This window comes from Podarcis melisellensis, assembly GCF_964234715.1.
Source record: "Podarcis melisellensis genome assembly, chromosome: 1".
Classification (NCBI taxonomy): Eukaryota; Metazoa; Chordata; class Lepidosauria; order Squamata; family Lacertidae; genus Podarcis; species Podarcis melisellensis.
Window position 1 is genome coordinate 30327753 of NC_138528.1, and position 23743 is coordinate 30351495.

At 43.9% G+C, this 23743-nt stretch overlaps 2 protein-coding genes and 1 long non-coding RNA gene across 6 annotated transcripts in view; 1 reads left to right on the forward strand and 2 right to left on the reverse strand.

Annotated features, from left to right (window-relative positions):
- Nucleotides 1-175: 175 nt before the first annotated feature.
- Nucleotides 176-7890, forward strand: ERG28 (ergosterol biosynthesis 28 homolog). 2 transcript variants are annotated; one of them, XM_081916136.1, is made up of 5 exons: nucleotides 176-274; nucleotides 1095-1251; nucleotides 3388-3478; nucleotides 6502-6620; nucleotides 6898-7890. In XM_081916136.1, the coding sequence occupies exons 2-5, from the start codon at nucleotides 1119-1121 to the stop codon at nucleotides 6975-6977; spliced, it is 423 nt and encodes a 140-aa protein (XP_081772262.1). In that variant the 5' UTR covers nucleotides 176-274; nucleotides 1095-1118; the 3' UTR covers nucleotides 6978-7890. The 2 variants fall into 2 exon arrangements, with proteins under 2 accessions (XP_081772262.1, XP_081772263.1); XM_081916137.1 differs by having other exon boundaries at nucleotides 185-271; nucleotides 1093-1251.
- The window catches only part of FLVCR2 (FLVCR choline and putative heme transporter 2), a 48970-nt gene continuing 30422 nt past the window's right edge, over nucleotides 5196-23743 (reverse strand). Inside the window, exons 6-11 of one of the 3 annotated variants that reach the window (XM_081912724.1) lie at nucleotides 22293-22403; nucleotides 21521-21626; nucleotides 21107-21218; nucleotides 20181-20236; nucleotides 17295-17388; nucleotides 12470-13078 (exon numbers count right to left, since the gene is read on the reverse strand). In XM_081912724.1, the coding sequence (XP_081768850.1) occupies nucleotides 17308-17388; nucleotides 20181-20236; nucleotides 21107-21218; nucleotides 21521-21626; nucleotides 22293-22403 (466 nt within the window). In that variant the 3' untranslated portion in view covers nucleotides 12470-13078; nucleotides 17295-17307. Of the gene's footprint in view, nucleotides 5979-12469; nucleotides 13079-17294; nucleotides 17389-20180; nucleotides 20237-21106; nucleotides 21219-21520; nucleotides 21627-22292; nucleotides 22404-23743 lie in introns of those variants that run through there. The other 2 variants (XM_081912726.1, XM_081912725.1) reach the window with 2 other exon arrangements.
- LOC309372942 lies at nucleotides 8742-12304 on the reverse strand. The gene is made up of 2 exons (XR_014169736.1): nucleotides 10975-12304; nucleotides 8742-10481 (listed from the first exon to the last, which is right to left on the reverse strand). It is a non-coding gene; the product is annotated as an uncharacterized lncRNA (long non-coding RNA).

Consider the following 23743-nt stretch of genomic DNA (forward strand, 5'->3'; position numbering starts at 1 on the left):
TGAACCGAGGAGGCCGTAGCGCCGTCGGTTCTTCTAACCCCGCCTTTGATGAAAACGTCACAGCGCCTCAGAAGGGTTCCACGCGTGTGATTGGCGCAGTCGCTTACCCTTCCATGTGGCGCGGAGGAGAGGTCTAGCTATGGGCGTAGCGGCCAATCAGGGGAAGGCAAGCTCCAACAGTGCGCTAATCGTTGCGGGGAGGCGGGACTGGTGCTTGCTGCTGCTGCTGCTCTGGCTTGAGGGAGGGTGGAGAGCTGCTGCGGCTGAGGACCAGGTAAGGCGATGTAGGGTGTCCATTGATGGGTGGGGTTGCATTTTGAGGGGTGGAGGATAACGAAGAGGCGCGATGTGGATGCTGGTAGGTTTGGAGGTTAAGCGAGCAGGTGGCATTGCAGCGTGGGAACTGAATTTGGGCGAGCTGAGGGCATTCCTAAATATGACAAACGTTGTAGGTACAAACGTTGGTCCCTTCAGTGGGAGAGGGGCGAGAATGCTTTTAATGCTAGGGCCAACTACAAGGCTGCAAAGAAGCGAGTTAGCGTTTAAGATCATCATTCCTAAATGCAATCGTCTAAACTGGATAGGCAGAAAGCTAAGCATCTTAATAGGAAAACCATGTGTGCCTCGTGCTCCCTTTCCCCCCCTTGGACAGCCAGCTATCTCTGCTATAAATTAAATTAGGATTTTGAACATAAAATGGTTTCTCAAGGCTGATCCTCTCTCCAATAGCCAATCCTAAATGTATTTACTGTGAAATAAGCCCCGCTGTGTCCATTGTGGTTTAACCCCAAGGCAGCATGCAGCGGATCAAAGTAAAGACAGCTAGCTACCAGTCCTCTCTGGAAGAAAGGCCAGTGGCTTTGTGGAGGATGCGTGTGAGAGATTTCCATCTTTGTAATTATTATGGAATGCTATCGTATAGGACAAATTGGATGAAGGGGAATAATAAAATAAGCTTATGGCCCTTGCTGTGATTCTTATGAAGCCCCTTTACACTACTTTAGGAGGAAAGGTTACATTAGTTAAAGGAGGGTGACTGAATTATGATGCATGGAAGCATTGTGAATTCTGGATTCTGTCTTTGTTCCCGTTAGCAGATTGTGTTTTGACACTTCAAGATGAGCCGTTTCCTGAATGTACTCCGTAGCTGGCTAGTTATGGTGTCCATTATTGCCATGGGGAACACACTGCAAAGCTTCAGAGATCACAGTTTCCTCTCTGAGAAACTATACACTGGCAAACCAAGCCTCGGTAAGATGCACAGGTTGTCATTTTTGCACTCAAGAAATGCTGGAACCTTAATTCTGGGTTATCTTGCCTGAGCTCTGCAAATTTGTGTTCAGATTTCAAAATAACCCACCTTCTGCTTACTTAAACTTCTAGAGGTGGCTAGTGCTATTTTTGCTTGAACAGTGACAGCTTGAAGGCCACTAAACGTGTTACAAATTTAGGTGAAACACTCTGTGTACCTTTGGTATACCAAAACCTCAATGATGTGTAAAAAAAGAGGCTTGTGTTTGTTTCACTATTTGTACATGAAATGAAGAGCAGGGGCCCATTATAGCTTTCTGAAGCATGTGTATGTGGTGAAATAAATATAAGACCACATAGTTGCAAATGTGTCAGACAGCCCTTAGGAACATAGGATGCAGCTTTATACCAAATTGATCCATTGGTCCACCTATCCTGATGTGATTTACTGGCATTGGTTCTACTGGGTTGCAGACTTAGGAATTTTCCACCCCTTCTTGGAGATGCCAGGGATTGAACCTGAGACCTCTTGCATACTATGCATGTGCTCTGCCATTGAGTTAAAGCCCTTTCCATTAATCTGCCTTCCACCCGTAGTGATATTCTGTCCCCTCATAATGCATTATCACAGAAGATAGTGCAGTTCCATATCCACATTGGAGTGGTCTCAAGCATTTACTGCAGTACTAAAACGAGCATTTTCCATGGGTCCTTATGGGCTTATTTGCTTCAAAGTGAATGCACAGTTCCACATGTCCTTTGATTCTACAATCAGCCAATCCACTATATTTGCCCATCTAAGAAATACAATCTCAGACACTTATGTAACACAATTATACTTGCAGTATAAGAAGAGTCTAGCAAATCCTGCCATATTATGAGCTTTGGGCATTTCCAGATATTATGGTCCATCTGAAAAGACTGTGCTGCTGGCACTCAACCACCCAGATGACATCATCCCAGCAAAAGTTCCCATTGCAGACAATCACTGTTGAACAGCATTCAAGCCACTAACCAGAATTGTTAGTAGAAGGTATCTCTTGGCCCAGCAAGTGCAGATATTATGGATGTCTCTTTATGCAGAATAGACCTTATGATAGAGGTATAGGCACCTACTGAAGCACTGCCTGGCACATTATTAAGCTCTTCTACACCATTTTGAATTCACTGCCACCTTTTCTAGATTTTTGTCCCCTTCAAAGCTATACATGCGTTCCTGTCCAATGCTGAATAGCTCATCTACATGTTTTAAGACTAGTCCTTCCATCCCAAACACAACCATATACCCTTATGTGTAGAAACAGGGATTTTCTGGCTTCAGCTAAAGAACCCGTAAACCAAACTTCAAGTAAACAAGTAGTTTTAATTAATTGCCAGTAGCATTTTCCCTGCTCCCTTGTGTATTGATAGTAGCATTACTCCATCATTTGGAAAGACCTTGACCCCTACGCCGCTTTCCAACTCCATTAGTCTTGAGTCCTATCCATAACTACTGCTTAGCTTTGCCTAGACTGGGAGAGTATCAGAAAAGATAGTTGCCCCCCGCCCGTATATACGTAAGAATGTATGGTTGTTATGCTGCAGTTATTTGGCTGCCTTTGTCAACTCCACAATGATGGCAGGCAGGTAGACGACTTGGTGGCAGGCAGCCTAGGCAAGCTGTTTAAATGGGAGGATGTGCTTCACAGAGCGACTTTGCAAACCACTTTGGAAAGCGCTTCCCAAATGGTCGTCCTCCTCCCACCAGTTAAACATTGCTGCAGTAAGGCTTAAAGGAGAGGGGCAGGTGCTTCACAGAGTGGTTTGTTAAACTGCTTGGTGAAGTGCCTGCCCCATTGTTAAACAGGTTTCCTTGGCCACCTGCCTGCCATCACATTGGAGTTTGCCAAACTGCTCTGCAAAGCCCTTGACCCCTCCTTTAAAAGATGGTGTGGGCTGGCAGGAGCAATGGGCAGAGGGGCTTGGGCTGAACTGTGGAGGGGGTTGTGAGGGGATGGGTAAGGGGTCAGCAAGCATAAAAGGAGGTTGGTCATGTGCAAAGGGAGGAGGGGTGGACGAAGGGGTCAGTGGGGTTAGTGAGCGGAGCAAGCAGGGGCGACAGACCCTAGTAATTCTATATTTGTTATCTCTACACAGTAAATGGCCTCCAGGCTCGGACCTTTGGCATTTGGACCTTACTCTCCTCTGTAATTCGCTGCTACTGTGCCATTGATATCCGCAACAAGACGTATGTACAATAAATGCTAAAGGGGGGGGGCGGTTGTCTTACCCACCCCCCAATCATGTACACACTTAGGTGCCACAGCAACTCTTTTCTATTCCCCTATAGCTGGGGTTGGTAACCTGTGGCCCTCCAAGTGTCGTTGGACTCCACCTTCCATCAGACCCAGCCAGCATGGCCCTTGGTCAAGGAAGATGGGAGTTGTAGTCCAACACTTATCTGGAGGGGCAATGGTTTATTTATTTATTGGTTTTTATGCCACCTTTTTGCCAAGGCGCTAGAGCCGATTTACAATTTTACACATCTTATACCAGCAAATGAAAATAAAACCCTCCCCATGCCCTTCTTTTTCCTTCACATGTGGCTGATGGTGTTGGTTATGTGACAAGACGGAATAATCTGGCTGGCACAGACCCTCATGGTGTCACTGCCTGACTCCCTCTTGGTTATCCTAAACTTTTTTAGCTTGTAGATTTGAGGCAACAAGTGTTATTTTCTTGAAATGCTTCATTCGCACAGGCATGAAGGAAAGACTGTTTAGCATAATACTGATGCAAAATCAAAATGTAGGTAGTTATTCTACAGCGCATGTTTGTTTAGAGGTCTGGAATCAAAAGTGGAAACACTCTAATTAGGTATTCACCCTATCTTTTGGTGATATTTGGATAGCTCGCAAATACACTTTCAGTCATCTTCTGTTGGAAGTTGTTTTTGGAACTTCTATTCCATTCATATATTTTGTGTCAGTGATTTCCAAGAAAGCCATATGCATGAATGGGCTGAGCTTATGTTTCTGTTTGGCTTGACATCAGCATTTGCTTGGCACTGTGTGTGCTAAGAGACCTAGTTTGCTTGTCTGAGAGGTCAGGAGAGCTTCTGCAGGAGGCTTAAGATGGGACAACAGCCTACTGTCTTGGTCTTTAACTGCCAGTGGAAGGCTTCCTGTGATAAAAGTAACAAACTGTTAAAGGAGCAGTTGAAGGATAAATGCAAAGAGCTTTTGAAGCTGGTAACCTTTTTATAAAAGAAAAGCAAGTGGGAGCATTTGAGGTCTGGTTGGACAGTTGCTTGGAGAAATTTATAAAAATAGCAAGTTGGGCATATGGGATCTCTATAAGGAAGCACAGCTCTGAGTTCACCCACAATAGCTTTCAGTCCTCTGCAATAGACCGCCTGCTCCTGATCTTGACATTTTTAAAAATCTACCCCCACAAACTCCTTTCCCTTGTTACTTGCAATTTCATCACTCTTTCATCTGCATTGACAGGGTTCCCTTCCTTTGCCTTCCTATTCCGCTGGCAGATGAAGCAGTGTGACAGTGAAGCACACTTACCAGAAAGTTAAATTGTACTGAAATCAGTAAGACTGACATGTTTATAAGCATCAGGATGAAGACCATTCTTCTTCCTTTCCCCCCTTGCCCTCCATCATCCCAGTCCTGGTTAAAGCATCCTCAGTTACACGAAACAGTTTGATTTTAGTTGCACGATCTGCGTTATTTATTGCATTTCTAGATCAACCTTTCCTCCACAGAGCTCAAGCTGGCATACACATTTCTCTCCTCCACATTTTATCCTCACAACAACCCCGTGAGGAAGATTAGGCTGAAAGAGTGTGAGTGGCCCAAGGTTACCCAGTAAGCACCATGGCTCGAGTTGGGGTTTCAACCTTGATGGCCTAGGACTGGGAAGCAAATGGCATACAGTTTATAAACATACCAGAGTTTTCGTTTCTGTTTCATATATTTATTTAAAATGACCATGATTGAAATAATACATTTGCAAGCACAATTTAAATGTCACTTATTGACAGAGAAAGATGTGGACTTGAAAGCACAGATTAAGTTTCACAGGGCAAGGTTTTTGGATTGCAATTCTTTTTTAAACTGCCAGTGCTGCAAACATACTTAAAGTAAAATGTAGCCATTGCATCCTCATTCATTAGTAATACTTCCATGGCTTCAAAGCACTATGCTGTCCCCATTACCCTCTGTGCAAGCATAACTGATAAGAGTTTAGCTGAGGAGTCTGTTCCAGAGATGCAAGCCAGTTCACCCTCCTTCCACTCTTTTGGCTCGACAGGAATAATGTGTGAAAAGCCACAGTAGCTCTCTTTTTTTTAATCATCGAAGTTGGCAGCTTCATCTCCCATTTTCCAGAGTGGCAAGGAGCTGCATGCTGAGAGGGAGCTATTTGTACTGTGTCATTCGACAAGGTGAGGTGTACTTTTAAAGGAGAACGGGCACTCGGTCTGTTTGCTTCCCCAGAGTTACGCGGCAAGTCTGAAACCTGTCCCCAGTTCTTTTCCAATTGTGATGTCAATTTAGCCCTAATAAGAAGAGGGATTTAGATAATACCAAAGTAATTTTTTACCGTGCAGGTGAGTGAGCAATGCTGGGATGTACTTCTGGGAAGACATTTAGGGTTGTGCTGTATGTGTAGGTTTTCAACATTTTGATGGTAAATCGAGGGTCACTTCAAACCTGGTTATTCTCGAAGTCACTATACTTTTAAAATAAAATTCCCAGTTGATTTTTATCCATCTTGCTTTAACCAAAGCAATACCAGCTACCACAACTTGGTGCACCCCTTGCCATCCATGCTGTTAATCCTATTAATCAGCCTGGGGAAGGCCGTATATCCCATGTGGTGACTAGTGGGTGGAAGATGGACTGAACCAGCTCATCTGAATTGCCATTTGAGCAACGAAAGAGGCTCTCTGTCATTTCCAAGAAATGCAGAAGCCAGTCTAGCATGTACCTGTATTACCAGATAGCCAGTGTGGTGCTTTCCAGATGTTCCTAGACTCCAATTTCTATTATCCCTGACCACTGGCCACGCTGGTGGGGTCTCATGGGAGTTGGAGTCCAACAGCATTTTGAAGGCATCATCATATTGGCTGTCGCTGACATAGTGCAAAAACGTGAGTGTGTTTGCTTTGTGTATTTTTTAACTCCTTGGCTCTTAATTTCTTTGTCGGCGTCTCTCTGTGGCCTGCAATAATTCTCATTTTTTTGTTCTCTCCGGCAGCCTCTATAACATCACACTTTTCACCTTCTTCCTTGCCCTCGGCCACTTCCTCTCTGAAGTGTTTATTTATGGCACAGCAGCTGCAACAATCGGTGTCTTGGCACCCCTAATGGTGGCAAGTAAGTAGAGCCCATTCTTTGGTGCCTGGTGCTTGGCTTGTTAAAGCTGTGGCCTGCTTTTCCCCTGAGAAGATCACAAACTTACCCTCACACTTTCCCTGCGATGGGTTGGTTGGACAGGCTAAGTGACACTGATATGGCCAAAGCCAGCAAGTAAGCTTCATAACTGAACAGAGCTGAAATGGGGGTTTTAGTAACCAAATGCAACTAGCGCCTCCTAAAGATGTAGAAGGGGTAGCAATGTCCTCTGCTCCCTCTCATTTTCCATCTGTCTCAGGTTTCTCCATCCTGGGTATGCTGATTGGGCTGCAATATCTTGAAGTAGAAGCAACATCGCAGCTCAAGAAACGGAACTGAAGTTACGGATCCCATATCAGCCTCCCAGCCATCGTCCAGTGTCTACTACCACATTGCCTCCTTGACTTTCCCTCCTCATCCTGTACCCTGCAAGTGGTCAGATCGTTCTTGGGACTTCAGTCATCCTTTCTTTTGTTTGCCGTTGATTTTGATCTGAACAGGCAGTACTTGACCTGCGACCAGTGCCACACGTGGAGCCCTGAAGAGCTGTTCTAAACTGGGTGTGGGTTTCCCTGGTGGAGGGTGCCTTCCTGCATTGCAGGGGGTTGGACTAGATGACCCTTGGGGATCCCTTCCAACTCTATGATTCTTAAAGCATCCTCAGTTCTGGTGGTGGGAAGGGAAGAGAGGGCTATAGATATCTTGCCCCCATCACCTTTGCAGGGGAGGGGAAACGTAGCGCTGCCCAAAATCCAGGGGAGACTGGTATTGTGGGAAGAGGCCAAACCAAAGTCATCATGGCACATAGTAGCTGTGTGTTTGTCTATAAGCATGGTTTTTCAATAAACAGCCAAAAATTGTGCAGAACTACAGCTTCTTTTTATCTGGTAGGGAAAAGGAGAGATATCAGATTTTCTGTCTGTCTGTTTTTTTTGTCTGCCTGTCTGTCTCACTCCTTAGCAAGAGGTAACATGACTTTTTGTATTTTTCATTTTAGGTTCTGGGGAATCTGCTTTGGCAATTTCCCCTTTAACAGAACAGGCTGTCGTTCTAGATAACGTCTCCCTATTTCCCTCACCTGTCCTCTTATTCCTTCCTAAGGTAGTTGTGTACTTCCTTCAAGTCTCCATTTGGCACACTAAATTCAAGCGTAAGCAGGCGACTTCTGTATAGTACTTTTCTTGACTGCCTTATGAAAAGAGCTAGACCAAACCTCAGGCTTGGAAAAGAAGCCTGGCATAGCAAACTAGTTTTTAAAAAAAATACTATTGCATAGTTTTTGGGTGATAGAAGTAGGAACCATGTAGAACAGAGGACTTGAAGAGACAAGTAGACAGATTGGATTCTCACTGCTGCTACAAAAAAAGGGCCAGGTCACCTCCTCCTAAAATGTTGTCTTATTAACTGGAAGGCCTGCTGCTGAAGTCACAAAGATGAGGACACATCTCTTTACTAGAGTACAGCATATACGTGGAGAGAGTGCTGTTGTGCCCAAATCCTGCTTGTGAGTGGTTGGCCACTGTGAGAACAGGATGCTGGACTAGATGGGCCTCTGGCCTGATCCAGCAGGCTCTTCTTCACGTTCTTATATGTTTGTTATAGGTTAGTGCTGGGCCGGCCCAACCTAGAGACAAACTAGGCAATGGCCCGGAGTGCCAAAATTCCAGGAGCATCTGCCTCAGCTATGTAAATGCCTTGGAGAGACACTTGTGAAAGAATTGCCCAGAGGCAGCTGACCCCTTCACAGTCTGAGTGATATCCCCTGCATTCTAGGTATCTTAGGATGGTGAGATACTAACCTATTTCATCAAAGGGTCAGGCTGCCCATTTTCATTTTGGTGCTGAACAGATCTTTGTAAGTTAAGTTGTCCTTTCAATCGGGGTGGTGAACGAATGCTAAAGGGTTGATTTTCCCTTTTTTAAGTGCATGCTAACAGGTGAAATTGGGATTCTGATCTTGTTGGTAATGGTGCTCAGTATTTAGTCCAGCTGCTCAATAATTAGTCCAGCTGCTCAGTATTTAGTCCAGCTGAAGTAATTTGCAATGCAAATAAGTATACTAAGCTACTGAAACTGAAAATAAAAATTGGAAATTAGTAATGCTGGTCTTAATCATTTAATGTGCTACTCTTAGGTTGTTCAGAATACGGTGGAACATAAGGAGGGTGAGATTTTAGCTCTATTAAGGCAGTGCATCTGACTTACTTACGGAATATTGTAATACAGAATGGGGGTCATTTCCCTCAGCATCTTTTGAGGCTGCACAGCTCTTGGAAAGTTGCATTCCAGGTAGCCCAGCTTGGACCAAAGCTAAAAGTACTGCTAAACATGCTGCTAGAAGATGACGGTACACTGAATTCATACTATACCAAACTCTAAGCATGTGCAACATTGCACTGTATGTGTTTTATTGCACAGAAAAGGGGCTAACTAAAAAAACACAAACCTGGAAGGTGCATCAAGATCAAGTATGCATAGTGCTCCCAAAGTTCATAGGTGAACATATGAGAATGTCTGTGAGCCCACCAAGCAACAACAAAAGCCAGAACAAACGTAGACAATACCATTGTAGGTCACAGAGAGGCAGGATGGAGCTAGAAATCAGCTGTAGCATACAGAATTCGCATCCTTAACTGAGGCATCAGGCTTGGGTGGTATTTGTTTCTAAAAATCTTTTATGAAAACAGACGAAAGGGATTTGGCCTCTTGCCAGGTATAGCCACCTTTGAACTGCATCAGCTCACTGGATCAGGCATCCATTTATAGCTAAGTAAACAAGGCATTTGGTGTCAGCCCAAGCATGAATGATGCTATCAGAACATTGCTGTATCCTAACCGTTTGAACTTAAAAGACTAGCACAGGCATTCCCAGACTGTGCCAGAGCACTAGTTATTTAAAAGACTCTGAACCCAAAGCACCCACTCACAGAGGAGCACCCCCCCATGTTACTTTCTCCCAACACCCAAAATAATAGACACAATAATGGCATTAGAAAGGGCAGTAATCAGAAGCTGCTCAGTGAATATTTTAACATCTCAGACACTGTTACTGGCCTTAAAGGGTCATTTGTAAACAAATGTTGAAGGAAGACTCCAGCATAAAACCTATTAATTGTAATTTAGCAAGTTGTTAACATTTATCACTTGTGTGGCTTGAAGCAAGTTAGTGGGTTTTTACCCTGCTAATTTCAAGTGCTAATTACCTGACCAATAACAGCATCTTTGTGTTATCATCGATACTGTTCTGTGAATAATCACTAATTATTTACATAAGTTCAAGTTTCAACACATTAGATTGTTTTTTTACATTTCATTTCCCTCTGACCTCAGTGTTCCTCTAGTGACATACCCTTAGAATTAAGTTCAGTTTGTTTTGAGTAACAGAACTGAAAAAGAGCTAAAAATCCACTTCTGGTTACCCAGAAAGTTACCCAGTATAATTGCGGAAGGTGGGGGAGAGATTTCGGTGCTACTATCAACAATAGGGAGTTGGAAATCCATTCCAATCTACCACAGACCACTCAGAGACCTATCAGTAGATACAGATCTATCTACTACCCCTCTGACCTTGTTGCGCCACAGATTTATTCGAAAAACGGGTGCACTAGTGACTTTCTTGCAATTTGCTTCTAACATTCACCTTTCCAAGCTTTCAAAAAGTGATGAGCAGAGCAATCAAGTGAATTAGCTTCATGGGTCACTTTTGGGTTGTTGGCCAATAAGCCAGAAAAGATAAGAGCAGCATGGGGGGCGGGGTTTGCATGGGCTGGGAGAGTTAATGCTTCACCATTAAAAAAAATAAAAATGCTGCATGTGTAAGAACCTGCCAGACCCAGAACCTACCTCTTCAGATAGGCTATAGCACTAGACAGATTTCCCTGGATAAGGAAATGGAAGCAATACAGTGGTACCTCGGGTTACATACGCTTCAGGTTACAGACACTTCAGGTTACAGACTCCGCTAACCCAGAAATGGTACCTCGGGTTAAGAACTTTGCTTCAGGATGAGAACAAAAATCGTGCTCCAGCAGTGCGGCGGCAGCAGGAGGCCCCATTAGCTAAAGTGGTGCTTCAGGTTAAGAACAGTTTCAGGTTAAGAACGGACCTCCGGAACGAATTAAGTACTTAACCTGAGGTACCACTGTATATTCAAAGAGTGTGTAGGCAGGCCCGAATGAGGATAATACAAAGCCAGGTATTGGATCTATAGTTCCTTACTGCCAATTAATGTGAAAGCCTCAGTGCTAACTTCCCCTGTTTCTATGAAGAATAGCCATACATTGCCTGGATATGAATAGCTAGACCTCAAACAAAGACGTTAGCAGATACAACTTACCTCCATCAAGCTACAGGTTTAGCACCGTTCATTGGAAAGAGGAAAGACAAAGTTGTGGACAATCCCTGAGATCCCAGAGAGACAGAGGAGGGTGAGTAGATCAGTTTCAACGCATTTATTTTATTTGTATCCAACCCTTCAAGGAGCTCCATGATATCCTCTTCCCTGTTTTATCCTCACAACAACAACCTTGAGAGGTAGATTGGACTTAACAGAGAATGGAGGACCCAAGGTCATGAATGAGGCTTCATGACCAAGCAGAGATTTCAACCTGGGACTGCCTTGGCTTTCCCAGTTGAGTTTGGGGGCCTTGTTGTGCATGAGATTAAATTATAAGGATACTTGTCCAATTTAGAAGTGCTATGGGGGCAGGGAGCAGTGTTGTGCATTTGTTCTAAAACCATCAAATGCTCATTGGTTTTAGAACAGTATTTGAGGTAGCACTATGTAGCTAATGTACACAAAAATACATTTTTTATAGTTACACAGTGCTTTCCAAATAATAGCAGGACACATCCTAGTCAAAGAGCTCATAAACCAAGCCCAAATTCCCAATACATTGGCAACAGATACTATACAACATTATCTGAACAAACAATGAAACTAAGAGTTGTATAGGTATTCAGTAGAACTTGATGCCTTCAAAATGAAGGGAAATTGCACTCTAATTTGGAACCGGCACTTCTCTGTCTCAGATGATCGTGGTATGCATGGGGATGGGTGGGGGATTTCTATATGGTTCAACTCATAACCATTTCAAAATACACAAGGTTCATCTTCTGTCCATAAATTAAACTGCACTTTTCCTCCCCTGATCAAAGGCGAATTTCCATTAAATATATCTGGTTTAAATAATTTCCATAAACCACAAAGCTAGCCACTGCATACTGTGATTGCTTCCAACACTGGCCCATTTCTCTGAAACAGCCATCCTTAACAAATTTGGCAATGTGTTGCCAAATTGTTGCATTTCCAGTGTTTCCTGTGTTGTCGTCCTGTGTTTTTCCCAGACCTGTTTTATGACATTTTTCCTGCCTCTTGCAATAAAATGCAATTGCAGTTGCTGCTTGTCCCGTGTGTGCTGGCAAAACATTATCAAAGCTTTTAAGACTTCCTACGCCTTTGATTAAAGTTTCCTCAAAGTTTAATTGCTTCTTGTCCAGCACTGCTGGGACAATTAGTGATACGTTATACTTTTTGGTTAGCTTATGTTCAGGGCTTTAGTTACTGCTTTTCTTACTTCGTTTTTTTCCGCTTTCTTTGAAAACAGTGTTATTTAATTATAGAAGAATAAAATGATACAAGGAAACCAGTAATTAAATTTATGCGCCCCTCAAATAATACTAAAAAGCTGTAGTGTGGAAGCAACCTATGACAGGCTGTCCTTTTCAAATATTCTTTAAAAACTATTTTCCCCATAACATTTCTGGAGTATTGCCATAATTTGGGTAATAAGAGAGCATTCTCATTTCAAAACTATCGTCCGTTACTTTAAAAAGAATCTTCTCGGGGCTTGATTTACTAAAATATAGTCTACCAACAGGACGTTTTGAAGGGGAGAAAGCTTCCCAGTGAGGTCTTTCCCCAGTGGCAAATCATGAGTTGCTCTTCAGTTTGGGCTGCTCACAGAGCAAGTGCTTTCTTGTTCTCCCTGAGGAGCAAGGATCTTCCTCTGGATCCATTTCATATCCCATTCAGTAGGTCTGCTGGACACATAACAGGATTAACAAATGGTCGCTCTCAATCCATGCAATGGAAGAAACGCTGGATTCAGTGATTTGGCTGCAATGGCCAAGACAAGCTATCTTCCGCTTAGCAACTGCTGCCTTTGGTCCCTTGGCAGAAAGGGCACCAGGACACGCCACCAGGACAGAGGAGCTGGCTCAGGGAGGGTGACTCAAGTCCTGTGCATTCCTTTCCAGCAGCAGCTTCCTAGATTGTCCTCAGATGCTGGGCGACACCAAGTGTAGTGGGAGGTACAGATGTCAAAGACGAGAATGGAAGTTAGTGGTGGCGCCAGCTGGTCCTCAGTCTCCCACCATTAGAATTTTGATTCCTCGTACAGTGGCACAGTGCTGGTTTGAGGCACTTTCCCCAATGTCTTCTGAAAATCAGAGAGAGAAGGGGCACAGTTAGGGGGTGGTCAAAGGCATCAGACAGCAGGAACCCACTACCAGCACCAAGGTTGCAGGTTCGATCCCTGTTTGGGACAGCTACATATTCCTGCATTGCTAGATGATCTTCAGGCTCCCTTCCAACTCTACAATTCCATGATTCTATGAATATATGAATATATGAGAAGCATTGCTGCTCTTGCTTTGGGTCCAAATATCTCGAGAGGAAAGGAGAGATCCCAAAGAAGGACACGTACATTCCATTTTCTCTTACCAATGGTGCCTAATCCTTACTGCTACTCAAAAAAAGGTAACAAAGCAAAGTTAGGAAGAAAGAATTCACCCTTAGCTATGAAAAGTGAATTTCATAGGGGAGAATAGTGTTTTGGAGAGCTCTGCTTTCCAGAGAGATGGGAGTATCAATCCCCAGAATTGCCCTTGAGCACTACCATTTGTGATGCTATTTCTAAGTCTACTCATTGCCTTAATCAAAACAGCACAATCCCAGGTACAATGTACCCCATCTGAGAAGGCAGGGGCTCATGGGAATTGTAGTCCAGAACAGCCGGAGGGCATCAGGTTTGTGAAGGCTGCAATGATACATTTGCACAAGGAATGCCCTTTGAGCCGTATCTGTATCCACGCTGCAGAAGCTAATACTTCTTATTCATGTAACAAGTATTTTAAAATCATGGATGGATCTGCAGAGAAGGAAGTGGTGCAGGAAATTTAGCCAATTACAAGCTACAAACTCTTGCCTTGTTTCTGTCTCCTGACCACACACGCCATCTGCCTCATCAATTCCACACATTAAAAAGGGTCTGGCACCTCTCCACACGGAAGCTTGCTGGTGCCTAATGAAGTTATCCATTCATAACAGTAAGGGCATATGCACATACAAAGTGGGTAGAAATATATGGAAACTATTTAACTGTCATGGCCCAAAGAATCCTGTCATAGCCCAAAGAATTGTGGTAATTCTTTGTTAGAGGAGCATGGTTAGGCAATGTGATGTCCTCCAGATGTTGTGCCAGCCACCACTGTCACTGGCTAGCAGTGATAGGAGCTGGAATCCAAAAAGCATTTGGGAAGGCACCACATTGGCTACCCCTGTTAGATTCTCCCCACTGCCTTCGCCAAACAGTGAAATTCCAAGATTTCCCGGGGAGAAGGAATGAGTCTGTTGTGCTCTAAGAGTACTGTTGACCCAGATCCCACAGAACAGAGAATGATGGAGGTAGATCATTCATCAGGACTTGGCAGAGAGCAAAGTCAAACGTGCTTGCTACCTGTGATCAACTTGCCTTCCATAGTTAATCTTCAGGAAATTGATGCCACATAGGAGACAGCAGTGTCTCTGTGTGGGATAAACCTATCCACAAAGAGTGGAGTCTTTCAAAATGACACAAGCCTTTACATTCTTCCGGGACAGGTGAATATTTACAGTTGCCTGGAGAGGCAAATAAATGACAACTAGACCAGCCATTCGCTGAAGGTTACTGATCCTTTCGTGGAGGGAATGGTTATGTATGCAAGGCTGCCTCTCTATTTTCACCAAACAATAATTATGGCTCAGTCATACAAGTTTCCAATAGCATGCCAGTGAACATTGTTAGAACTGAGGTACAATTAGGTTCACAGGCCCTCCAAGTGTCCCTATTTTCCAGGGATGTCCCTGATTTAGAGAAGCCGTCCTGCTTTCTGATTTGATCCCAAAATGTCCCATTTTTCCTTAGGATGTCCTGATTTCCTTAGATTTTCATTGGATAAATATTAGAGGGTATAGAGTTATCCAATCCCTGAGCCATCTGAAGGCAATCCTATATAGGGAAGTGGGTTTTTTTTAATGTTTAATGTTTTATTCTGTTTTTATATATGTTGGAAGCTGCCCAGAGTGGCTGGGGCAGCCCAGTAAGATGTGTGGGGTATAAATAGTAAAGGGGTTAGCAGCAGGAAGAGGGCGAGCGAGGGAGATGTGGGGTGGCAGGGTGCCCAAATAGTGGGGGTGGGGGTTGATCACCAGAATATGGCAACACTAATCGGGTAATCTATATCAGACTTCCCCAACCTGCCCTCTTCTCCACCCCCCCAAAAAGATACTAAACAATTGTGCACAGTCTGTTACAAAGATTAGACCAGACCATGCTTAGCTGATCAGAAGTAAAACAAAAATCCCCATCTGCCTCACAAGTCAGGGCCTACAGATCTTTGCATTCCTTTATCACATGCTGGTGGAACTGGTCAGCTGTGCCAGAATATACTGCAGAAAATGGCAGTAGATAAATAGCCACCAGCTAGGAACCTGCTCCTAGGTGTTAATGCCCAGGCCCAAGCCTCAAAATGCTAACACACTGGTATATTTATAATGCATCTCAAAAGCCTGGCTCATAGTGCAATTGTCCCAATAACTTGGTATGGATTTAAAGCCATTTGGTACTGAGGAAACATTGCCCAAAGGCTCCATCTGTGCTAGAAGAAGCAGGGAAGGCCCTGTCATTCATCTGCCTGATGGGAGGGAAGGAGTCCAACTGCAGGGCCTCAGCCTGAATGAAGGTTGGGGAAACCTGGAGGATATAAAAAGCCTCAGAACTCCAGAGAACATCCTGGGATAACTAGGCCTTTAAGTGAGGGCCTGCCATACAAAGAAGGCCTTAGCTCTTACTCCTATGCCATCTTCAAGCTCTTCATGAGTACCATTGACTAGACTCATAAGAGGGCATAGAGACATTCTAGGTATACTCCACCACGTTTCTCCACAGGAAGGCCCCAAGAGTCCGGGACTTAAGCGTGCCAAAGCTAACAGCACAGAAGCCAGGCACCACAAGGAAGAAGGCCAACAGGAGGGCTGTACTTATTGTTGATAGTAACCTGGGACATGGTGGAAGATGGCTTGTGAAACAGAAAGCTATCCTTTTGCGCTTCCACCACCTCCTGAGACGCTTCACCCTGCCTCATTGCTGGGCCGGCTCTGCTCTCTTTGACAACCTTCCAGGGGGCACATGAAGGAGGTTGGCAAGGCAACTTATCTTCCTATAGTAGGCCACACTCCAGCCACACAAATGTTAAGAGGTTTCTGTACATACAACTCCTCCCTACAGGTAAGCAAGAAGCCTTGTTACAGCTGACGGTATGCCAGCCAAGCAGAAGAACTGGAGATGGTGCAGAATAGGTCCAGTGAGGGGTGTAGCCAACGAGGTGATGTGGCCTGGGAAAAGCCCCAAGTGCTGGATACCAAATGGGAGATTGGGAACGATAAGCAGAAATGCATTCATACATTTCCAATCTTGCATCTTGTTTGTCCTGATTTACCATTACTAATGTCAGGTATGGTGCCTGTGTATTGAGTCAGCAATATACCTGAAGGATTTCAGAGTCTTTGAAACAATCAAAACATCATTTCATCCTGCAAGTAATGGATCAGGCACAATAATGGCTTAAGGCAGCCGGTATGTAAGCATGTTACATTTTGCAAGCAGCAACGCTAAATGCCGTGGTAGTGCAGCATGTTTTCATCTCAGGGTGTCCTTTGCACATGAATGGCACCTTGAAAGATGCATCAATGTTCACATATCAATTGCTCGCTACTTACTCTACAATGAGCTTGCACATATATATAACCCCCACAAATGCCATGGATAGATTTTTTAAAATAATCTAGCACTTTCTTGCACCCAGCCCCCTCCCCACCATGTTTCTACCCGTTCTTGTTTTGACTGCTTCAGAATTCAGCCCAGCATTAAGAAATTCATTACTGCATCCAGTGATTGCCTCTTCACCAACAAACTTGAGAATGGTGAGCAATAAATATGTGAGCACACATTTTCAACAAGGGGAAGGTAAGGTTTAAGGAAAAATAGATAGTCAGATGAAGCATATTCAAGCATGTACTTAGCGGCGACAGGAGAAAGCGTAGAATTAACATTGCAAAGCAAAGTGCTTTGAGAATTGCAATAGTTCTTTTACACAAAAAGGCACCAATCCAGTGGCGGTTCTAACTGGAGGACTTAACATTCCCTTTGACAATTGCTTGGTGGGTGATCAAATTTGCATCATAAGCCGAATCCAGCATGCTGGATCCAGTGAGTGTGCTTTTCCCCACACCAAGCCCTTTCTCTACACATTTTGGCCCTGCAACATGCCATTGGTTTGGTGCCAGTGCCATCTCACAGAAAGAGTTGTATAAGCAGGTTAGTATGATTCTCCTACCTTAGTCTGAGAATTACTGATCAGGGATGGGAAATGATGGGATTAAGGTACAATGTCCATAATTCATTATCTGACAGTTACTGCCCTGGAGTCTCTGTAACAACAGCCATATGTCACAATCCCAAAGAGGGGCAGAATTAAAACAAAAACAGGAGGCACAGACAGACAGACAGACAGACAGGGAATCATGATGGAATAAGCTGGTGAAACTCCGCAGAACTGAAAGCGAGTGAGACTTTTGATCACTAAAAATTCCACAGAATGTTCAGCTTTATAAGCCCTGTACTCATTCCAAGGCACAGGAGATCTGATTAACCTAATCCCTGAAGAATTATGTAGTCTCAATGTTAAATAAATTCATTTATTTTAGCTTACTTCTCTTCTGCCAATTTGTTTCACTTTAAGTAAGGAGGCTCCAAATGTTCACATTAGCATTTTGGGGTCTGAAAATTAATGTGGAGCAATGTGTCCCCCCCCCCCTTAAAATAAAATAAAGACCAGTTGCATATTTCTCACTTTTACTTGTGATTCTTCTCAAAACCACTGTGCTCCACCTCTCTGTCGTTCCTTCAGCACCATGTTTTTCCTCCTCTTTTACAACGTTATCCCTAGCAATCAGGGATCATGCAGCAAACATGATGGTGCTACAATGCTGTGTCATTAATCAAATTTGGTACTATCAGAACATCACTGGAAAGTAAACAAAGCCAATTCTGAAATAGGTGTTAGTGTTTTACATTGTTTGTAGGTCATTTTTTTATTGTGAGCCACCCTCGACTCCCTTTGGAAAGAAAGAATAAATGAAAGAATAAATGAATTCAAAGTGAAAACAATGCTTTCCACATCACATTACCTTTCCACATTACCCTGGGCAAAGGAACACATCAATAGGCTGAACGGGTGACACAGAGAGAGAAGCATTGATACCATTGTTGCCTGAGCTGCTGCCAAGCAACGCATGCTATAGCACAGGGGTGGGGAACCTTTGGCCCTCCAGATGTTGCTGAACTATCATTCCCATCATCACTGGTCATTGGACATGTTTGCTGGGGCTGATGGGAGCTGTATTCAGCAATATTTGGAAAGTAAATTTCCCCCCACTACTGTTGCAGTCACTCCTTCTCCTGGTAAGACAGCGATGACACATTTTGAGATACCCTCCCCACCCCCAAAGAAAAACAAAAATCAGGATAACAATGTGAATTAAAGAAAACTCCTCTCTTTTGGCTTAGTCCTATTTGTAACTCCACAATTCAGAATCCAAGACCAGAATCTTCACTATATATTACAGAATATTTACCCAATTTTACTCCAAGATTTACTTCATTTACCGAATTCAGCATGACCTGATTCAGAGTTAGAATTGCCTCCCCCCCCCCCCGGTAGAGATTCTGTCCCTTTTAACAACTGCGTAACAAGCAAGTCGTTCCTATCCTGTATCCCAGGAAAAGGTTCAGTTGCTGAATTCTTGCCTGCTACGCAGCTGTCTAGAGCACAGGTACCCTGTCAGAAAAACAGTTCACTGCATAAACTAAATATTTCAATATTTGGCTTACACAGAAGAATCACATAACTGTCACTGTATTGAGTGCGGGGAGCTTAAACATTAGGGAGTTATTTGAAATTTGTTAGTTTTGTTTGCTTTTTCAAGAACTGTCTTCTGATGAAGATTTAAAACATAATGATGACCCAGGTTGTACTAAATATGTCTGTTTTGAAGTATTGAGTACAGGTAACTTGCAACTCCTGTGCATTTAACTTGTATTTTACACACCTGGCAAAAAAATAAATAAAAAGAGGGCAGAAAGGAGGGGAAAAACTTTGGCAATCCCACCCGCCTTTGAACCCAATGTATTTTGACCATGTGTGTTCTTGGCTTTACTCACTATGCCCAGAATGTAACCCCAGGGTAAGTTGAGAGTCACCTGTACTACTGTGCGTCTGCTACAAAACTTTGCCAAAGATATATGCCAGATACAAAAATCAAATAGTCAGAATATAGACAACAAAAGTAGCAAGGAGAACTTTGGAGGAAAAGCTTATGGAAAGCAGAAATGCCCATCTGGTTCCTGTGCCCAAGGGTCAACTTACCGGCACAGTATCTTAGAGATGGAAAGGATCAGTAGCCCATTCCTCAGCTGAAAGGCAGGATCACCCACCCATCGGACAGTGTGCCCAGTGACACCTTTACACTGTGAGCACCATCACATGCACCCTCTATCTTGTTGCACTGTCCCATGGATTGCATAAGCCCATCTAGTCCCTGCAGGGCTCTTACTATGTTCTCAGAAACAATTATCAGGGATGCTGAGAGTTGCAGTCCAGCAACATCTGGTTCCCTAGTCCTAAATGAATTTAAGATAAGCCAGAGCAGCTCCCTGCTGGAGCCTCCATCATCCCTCCCAATCTGCTCTGGAGGGTCTGCCAACACTCATTGGATTTGGGGAACCCTCCATGGCACATTTTGGGGCACATAGTGGGCAGGTAGGAGAGTGCACAAGTGAAGTCCATTGTGCGAGTAGGACACCACCCATGGATATTACCCATGATCTTTCACCTTTCTTTAAGCAGCTGTATTTGCATTTACTTAAGGTTACAAAGAGCCTAACACTGGTCTGGCTAGTGCACCAGATGTATGCCCTCAAACAGAGAGATTGCCAGCCTGTCTCTCTCAGTACTCGCAGCTGGTCCCAGGCACATGCCACACTTTCTCCTGGAGGAGAATCCAACAGCATTCAACCGTTAACAACCCAAACCTGACACAGCTGAGGCAGCAACAATACTCCCTCAAGCTGGCACAGTTATTCATCATGATAATAGCAAAGGAGACTCACAGGTGGGGACGGTTGGCCATAAGCTACCAGCATAAATATATGATTTACTCACAGTCTGTTCATCGCGCAGGTTGGCCTGCTGTCTCCGGAGATCTGCTTTGATGAAAGCTGGGGCATTGGAGGAAGAGAAAACAGAGCCAGGAAGTCACTGTGTGTTGACCATAAGCAGCTCTTCACAGAGCAATGGAGCTCAAGGCAGGGCGATATGAAGAACATGGCTTACGATTCAGAAAGCACAACTGAAGTAGGGAACAGGGTCTGTCCTCTCCATGGTGGAAAATAAATTATTTTTAAATCTTAGAACATCTATTCCACTTCTTAAATCTACTCCACTTCTTAGCCACCCAAACAGGTCCCCAAGGCAGCTTCCAGATTAAAAGCACAATAACACAAAAATACAACAGGATATTAATTCAATTATTAAAACAGCAGCATGGAAGGACACAAAACAACTGGGTTGGCATAAATAGGGCTATTGCAGAAAGAGGATTTTCTTTGCATTTTAATGAGAAAGGTACCTAATGCTCACTTCCTGAACGTACATGCAAACTGAAACACAGCTATTTTACTTGCAAAATTGTGTATGTGAGTCAAAGCTGCATACAAAAAAAAATGTGTTTGTTAGGAGAAATTTTCACTCAAAGGCATCTCAGCCTTTTGGATAAGAAACCATCCTCTATTTTTTAAGACGCTTATGAATTATCATGAGGATTAAAATAATAATAATGATGATGATGATGATGATGATGATGAAATGCTACAGAAATGTGGAGTACTGAGTTTAAGACTGAAAGAGAAAATAACTGGAAGAACCAAATTTGACAGATTTGCCATCCCTAGGTTAAAAATAACCAATCAAAATGATTCAACATTACAGTCCTACCCTAAACCTCAGTACTTTAAGCTGGGGTAGCAATACAAGAGTTGTAGGAAGCAGGAGCTGAAAAAGGTTTGACAATGATTGGATAGTGTAGTTACCAGTTATAACAGTGCCGACAAACAGGAAGCTGCAGAGGAAGAGGTTTCCTGCTTGAGTTCCAAAATGTTCAAAGATCTGTGCTTGGCTAATGGTGAAAATTATTCCAAATATCTGAAACAAGATCAAACAAGAGTTACAAAGAAACTGAAGAAAGCTACTGCAGCATAGTCCGGCCACACTGCTCCACCTAGCACACTGGCAAAGCTAAGCAGGGTCCAGTATGGTTTCAAACTGGATGGGAGACCATGTGTTGAGATTCCTGCACTGGAAAGTGTTCAGGGTCCCTTCCAACTCTACAATTCTATGATACCACCTTGAAGAGCTGGATTCATCAACAGAATTCCTGTGCAACAGCAATGCCAAGCTAAGAAGTGAGTCTGTTTACCTGCTATATTTTCGGAGCACGCACTCACCTGTGCAGCTACATTAAGGAGGCCTGACGATGTCCCTTCCGATTCTGGGTATGTCAGTTCTGCCGCAAATTCAAAGCCCAGTGGTAGGTACCCAGTCATGAAGAAACTGCCAGGAAAGATTGGCGGGGAGGAAAGCATCAGCAGCTGCAACGTTTGGGCCATACAGTTTCAAAGTGAGGGTGCTTCTCCAAGCCCCACTTCAGTCTCAAAGGCATAACCCTATTTGCTTCCCCATGGCCAGGAACAGCTGGTGGCGCAGAGCAGGATGGCATAGCTTACCTTGCTTCCTGTTAGTTACTGCTGGTAACCAAGAGGGGAGGGAGTGAGGCTGCAGGGAAGTCAGTGCAGTGCAAACACAGCAGCAGAAGTGTCTGATTGGCCGTGCGGCAGCACCTGCACTGCACCAACCTCCCAGATGCCTCGCCTCTTTACTGTCAGCAACCTCCACATTGGGGAGCCAAGTCAACAACAGCACCCCACCCCACCAGCAGCTGTTGCCCATAGCATTTCGTTTGACCATGCTCTGCAATGCAAGATGTTCATGGTCAGCGGAGAAATGAAAGGATATGATGGCTGCTATGCATATCCCAGAGTTCTCACTTTGCCTGGGTATCCATCGTTTGTGGTACTTTCTAACTTTTCACTCCACTGGAGAGAGATAGATGAAGCATCTTCATCTCCATGTCAGAGGCAGCCGCCAAATGCCTTCAGAGTGAAACTCCTTCGAAGAAGAGAAAATTCACCCTGGGTGTGAGAGGAGAAGCAAACTTACCCCAGCACACCTGCTGTCACAAAGACCACCCAGATATGGCCTAGGTCCAGAGTAAACGTGAAAACCACCATGCCCACAAATGACATGATGTAAACCAACAGAGTTGTCTGCCTGTAACAAACAAAACCACAATCAGAATTAAGCTACTGCTCTTACACTGTATTCAATGTTTTTAAATTGGGATTTCATTACATTTTAACTAAAATTAAGTTCTATTGTGGGGGGGGGACCCCAATAAAAAAACTAATCCGACAGCCTGACAATATTCATCTTTGCATGCAAGAAAGTTGCAGGGGCTCCTCAATCTACAGCCAGGCCAGCAAATGTCTCCTAACAGCAATAGACCAAAGGAGGTCATGCAATCAGACCTAGAACTCGTGGACAACCAAGGAAGCTTAGGGTTGAAAGATCCAGGATGGCTAAAATAAAATACAGTCATACCTTGGTTGTCGAACACCCTGGAACTTCGACATTTTGGCTCCTGAACAATCAAAACCCAGAAGTGACTGTTCCGGTTTTTGAACATTCTTTTGGAAGCCGAACATCCAATGGGGCTTCCGCAGCTTCTGATTGGCTGCAGGAACTTCCTGCAGCCAATCAGAAGCCGTGATTTGGAAGTCGAACGCTTTGGAAGTCGAACTGATTCCGTTCAACAACCAAGGTACGACTGTACTTAATTCACGCAACGTGTAGTTAAACTATGGGACTCGATGGGCAAATAGCCTGATCCCACAGGCTCTTCTTAAGTTCTTAGCTCTAGAAAGTGGCAGGCCAGTCCCACCTAATTAGGCAGTGTGAAGTGGCCACCTCAGGTGTCAGGTAATAGCACCAAGTTGTTGGAACACAGATCTATGTGGTGTGCACAACCTGCCTCACACCTCCTAGGCTACCTTGCTGCCCTCAGTTTCAGTGGAGGAGGTGTCTCCTTACCAGGGCTGAAGTAAAATTCAAGCACCAGAACATTTTGTGTCTGTACATGGAATGGAGGAGATACGCCATTCTCTCCTTCACCTCAGGCAGCAAAATGTATTGAGCTGGCCCTACAAAGAGACTGTGGGCCTCATAGTGGTATATCTAGAATGTCACTTTTTAATTTCTGTAATTAAATTAAACACAGGGTATCCTACACAGATGCTGGTAAGAACCAACAGGTATAGGAAACTGGAGAAATTAACAAGGCCAGTTAGTGAAGCTGACACTCGGCTTATTTCTTGAGAAGCTTTCACTAGTATGCAGGGATTAAAGTAGAGAGCGCAGTCAGGAAAGCAGGGAAATCAAAGGACAACTTGAGGATATAAAAAGCACATGGAAATCACTCCCTGCTGCATTTGCCTAGGAAATTAATCTACAGCCGCTCTGAAGGAGATGGCAGCTAGTTTTATGCAAGAGCAGAGGTAGAATGTGGGTCCTGCAATAGTCCCCTGAACTTTGCACTGCGTCTTACTGCATTG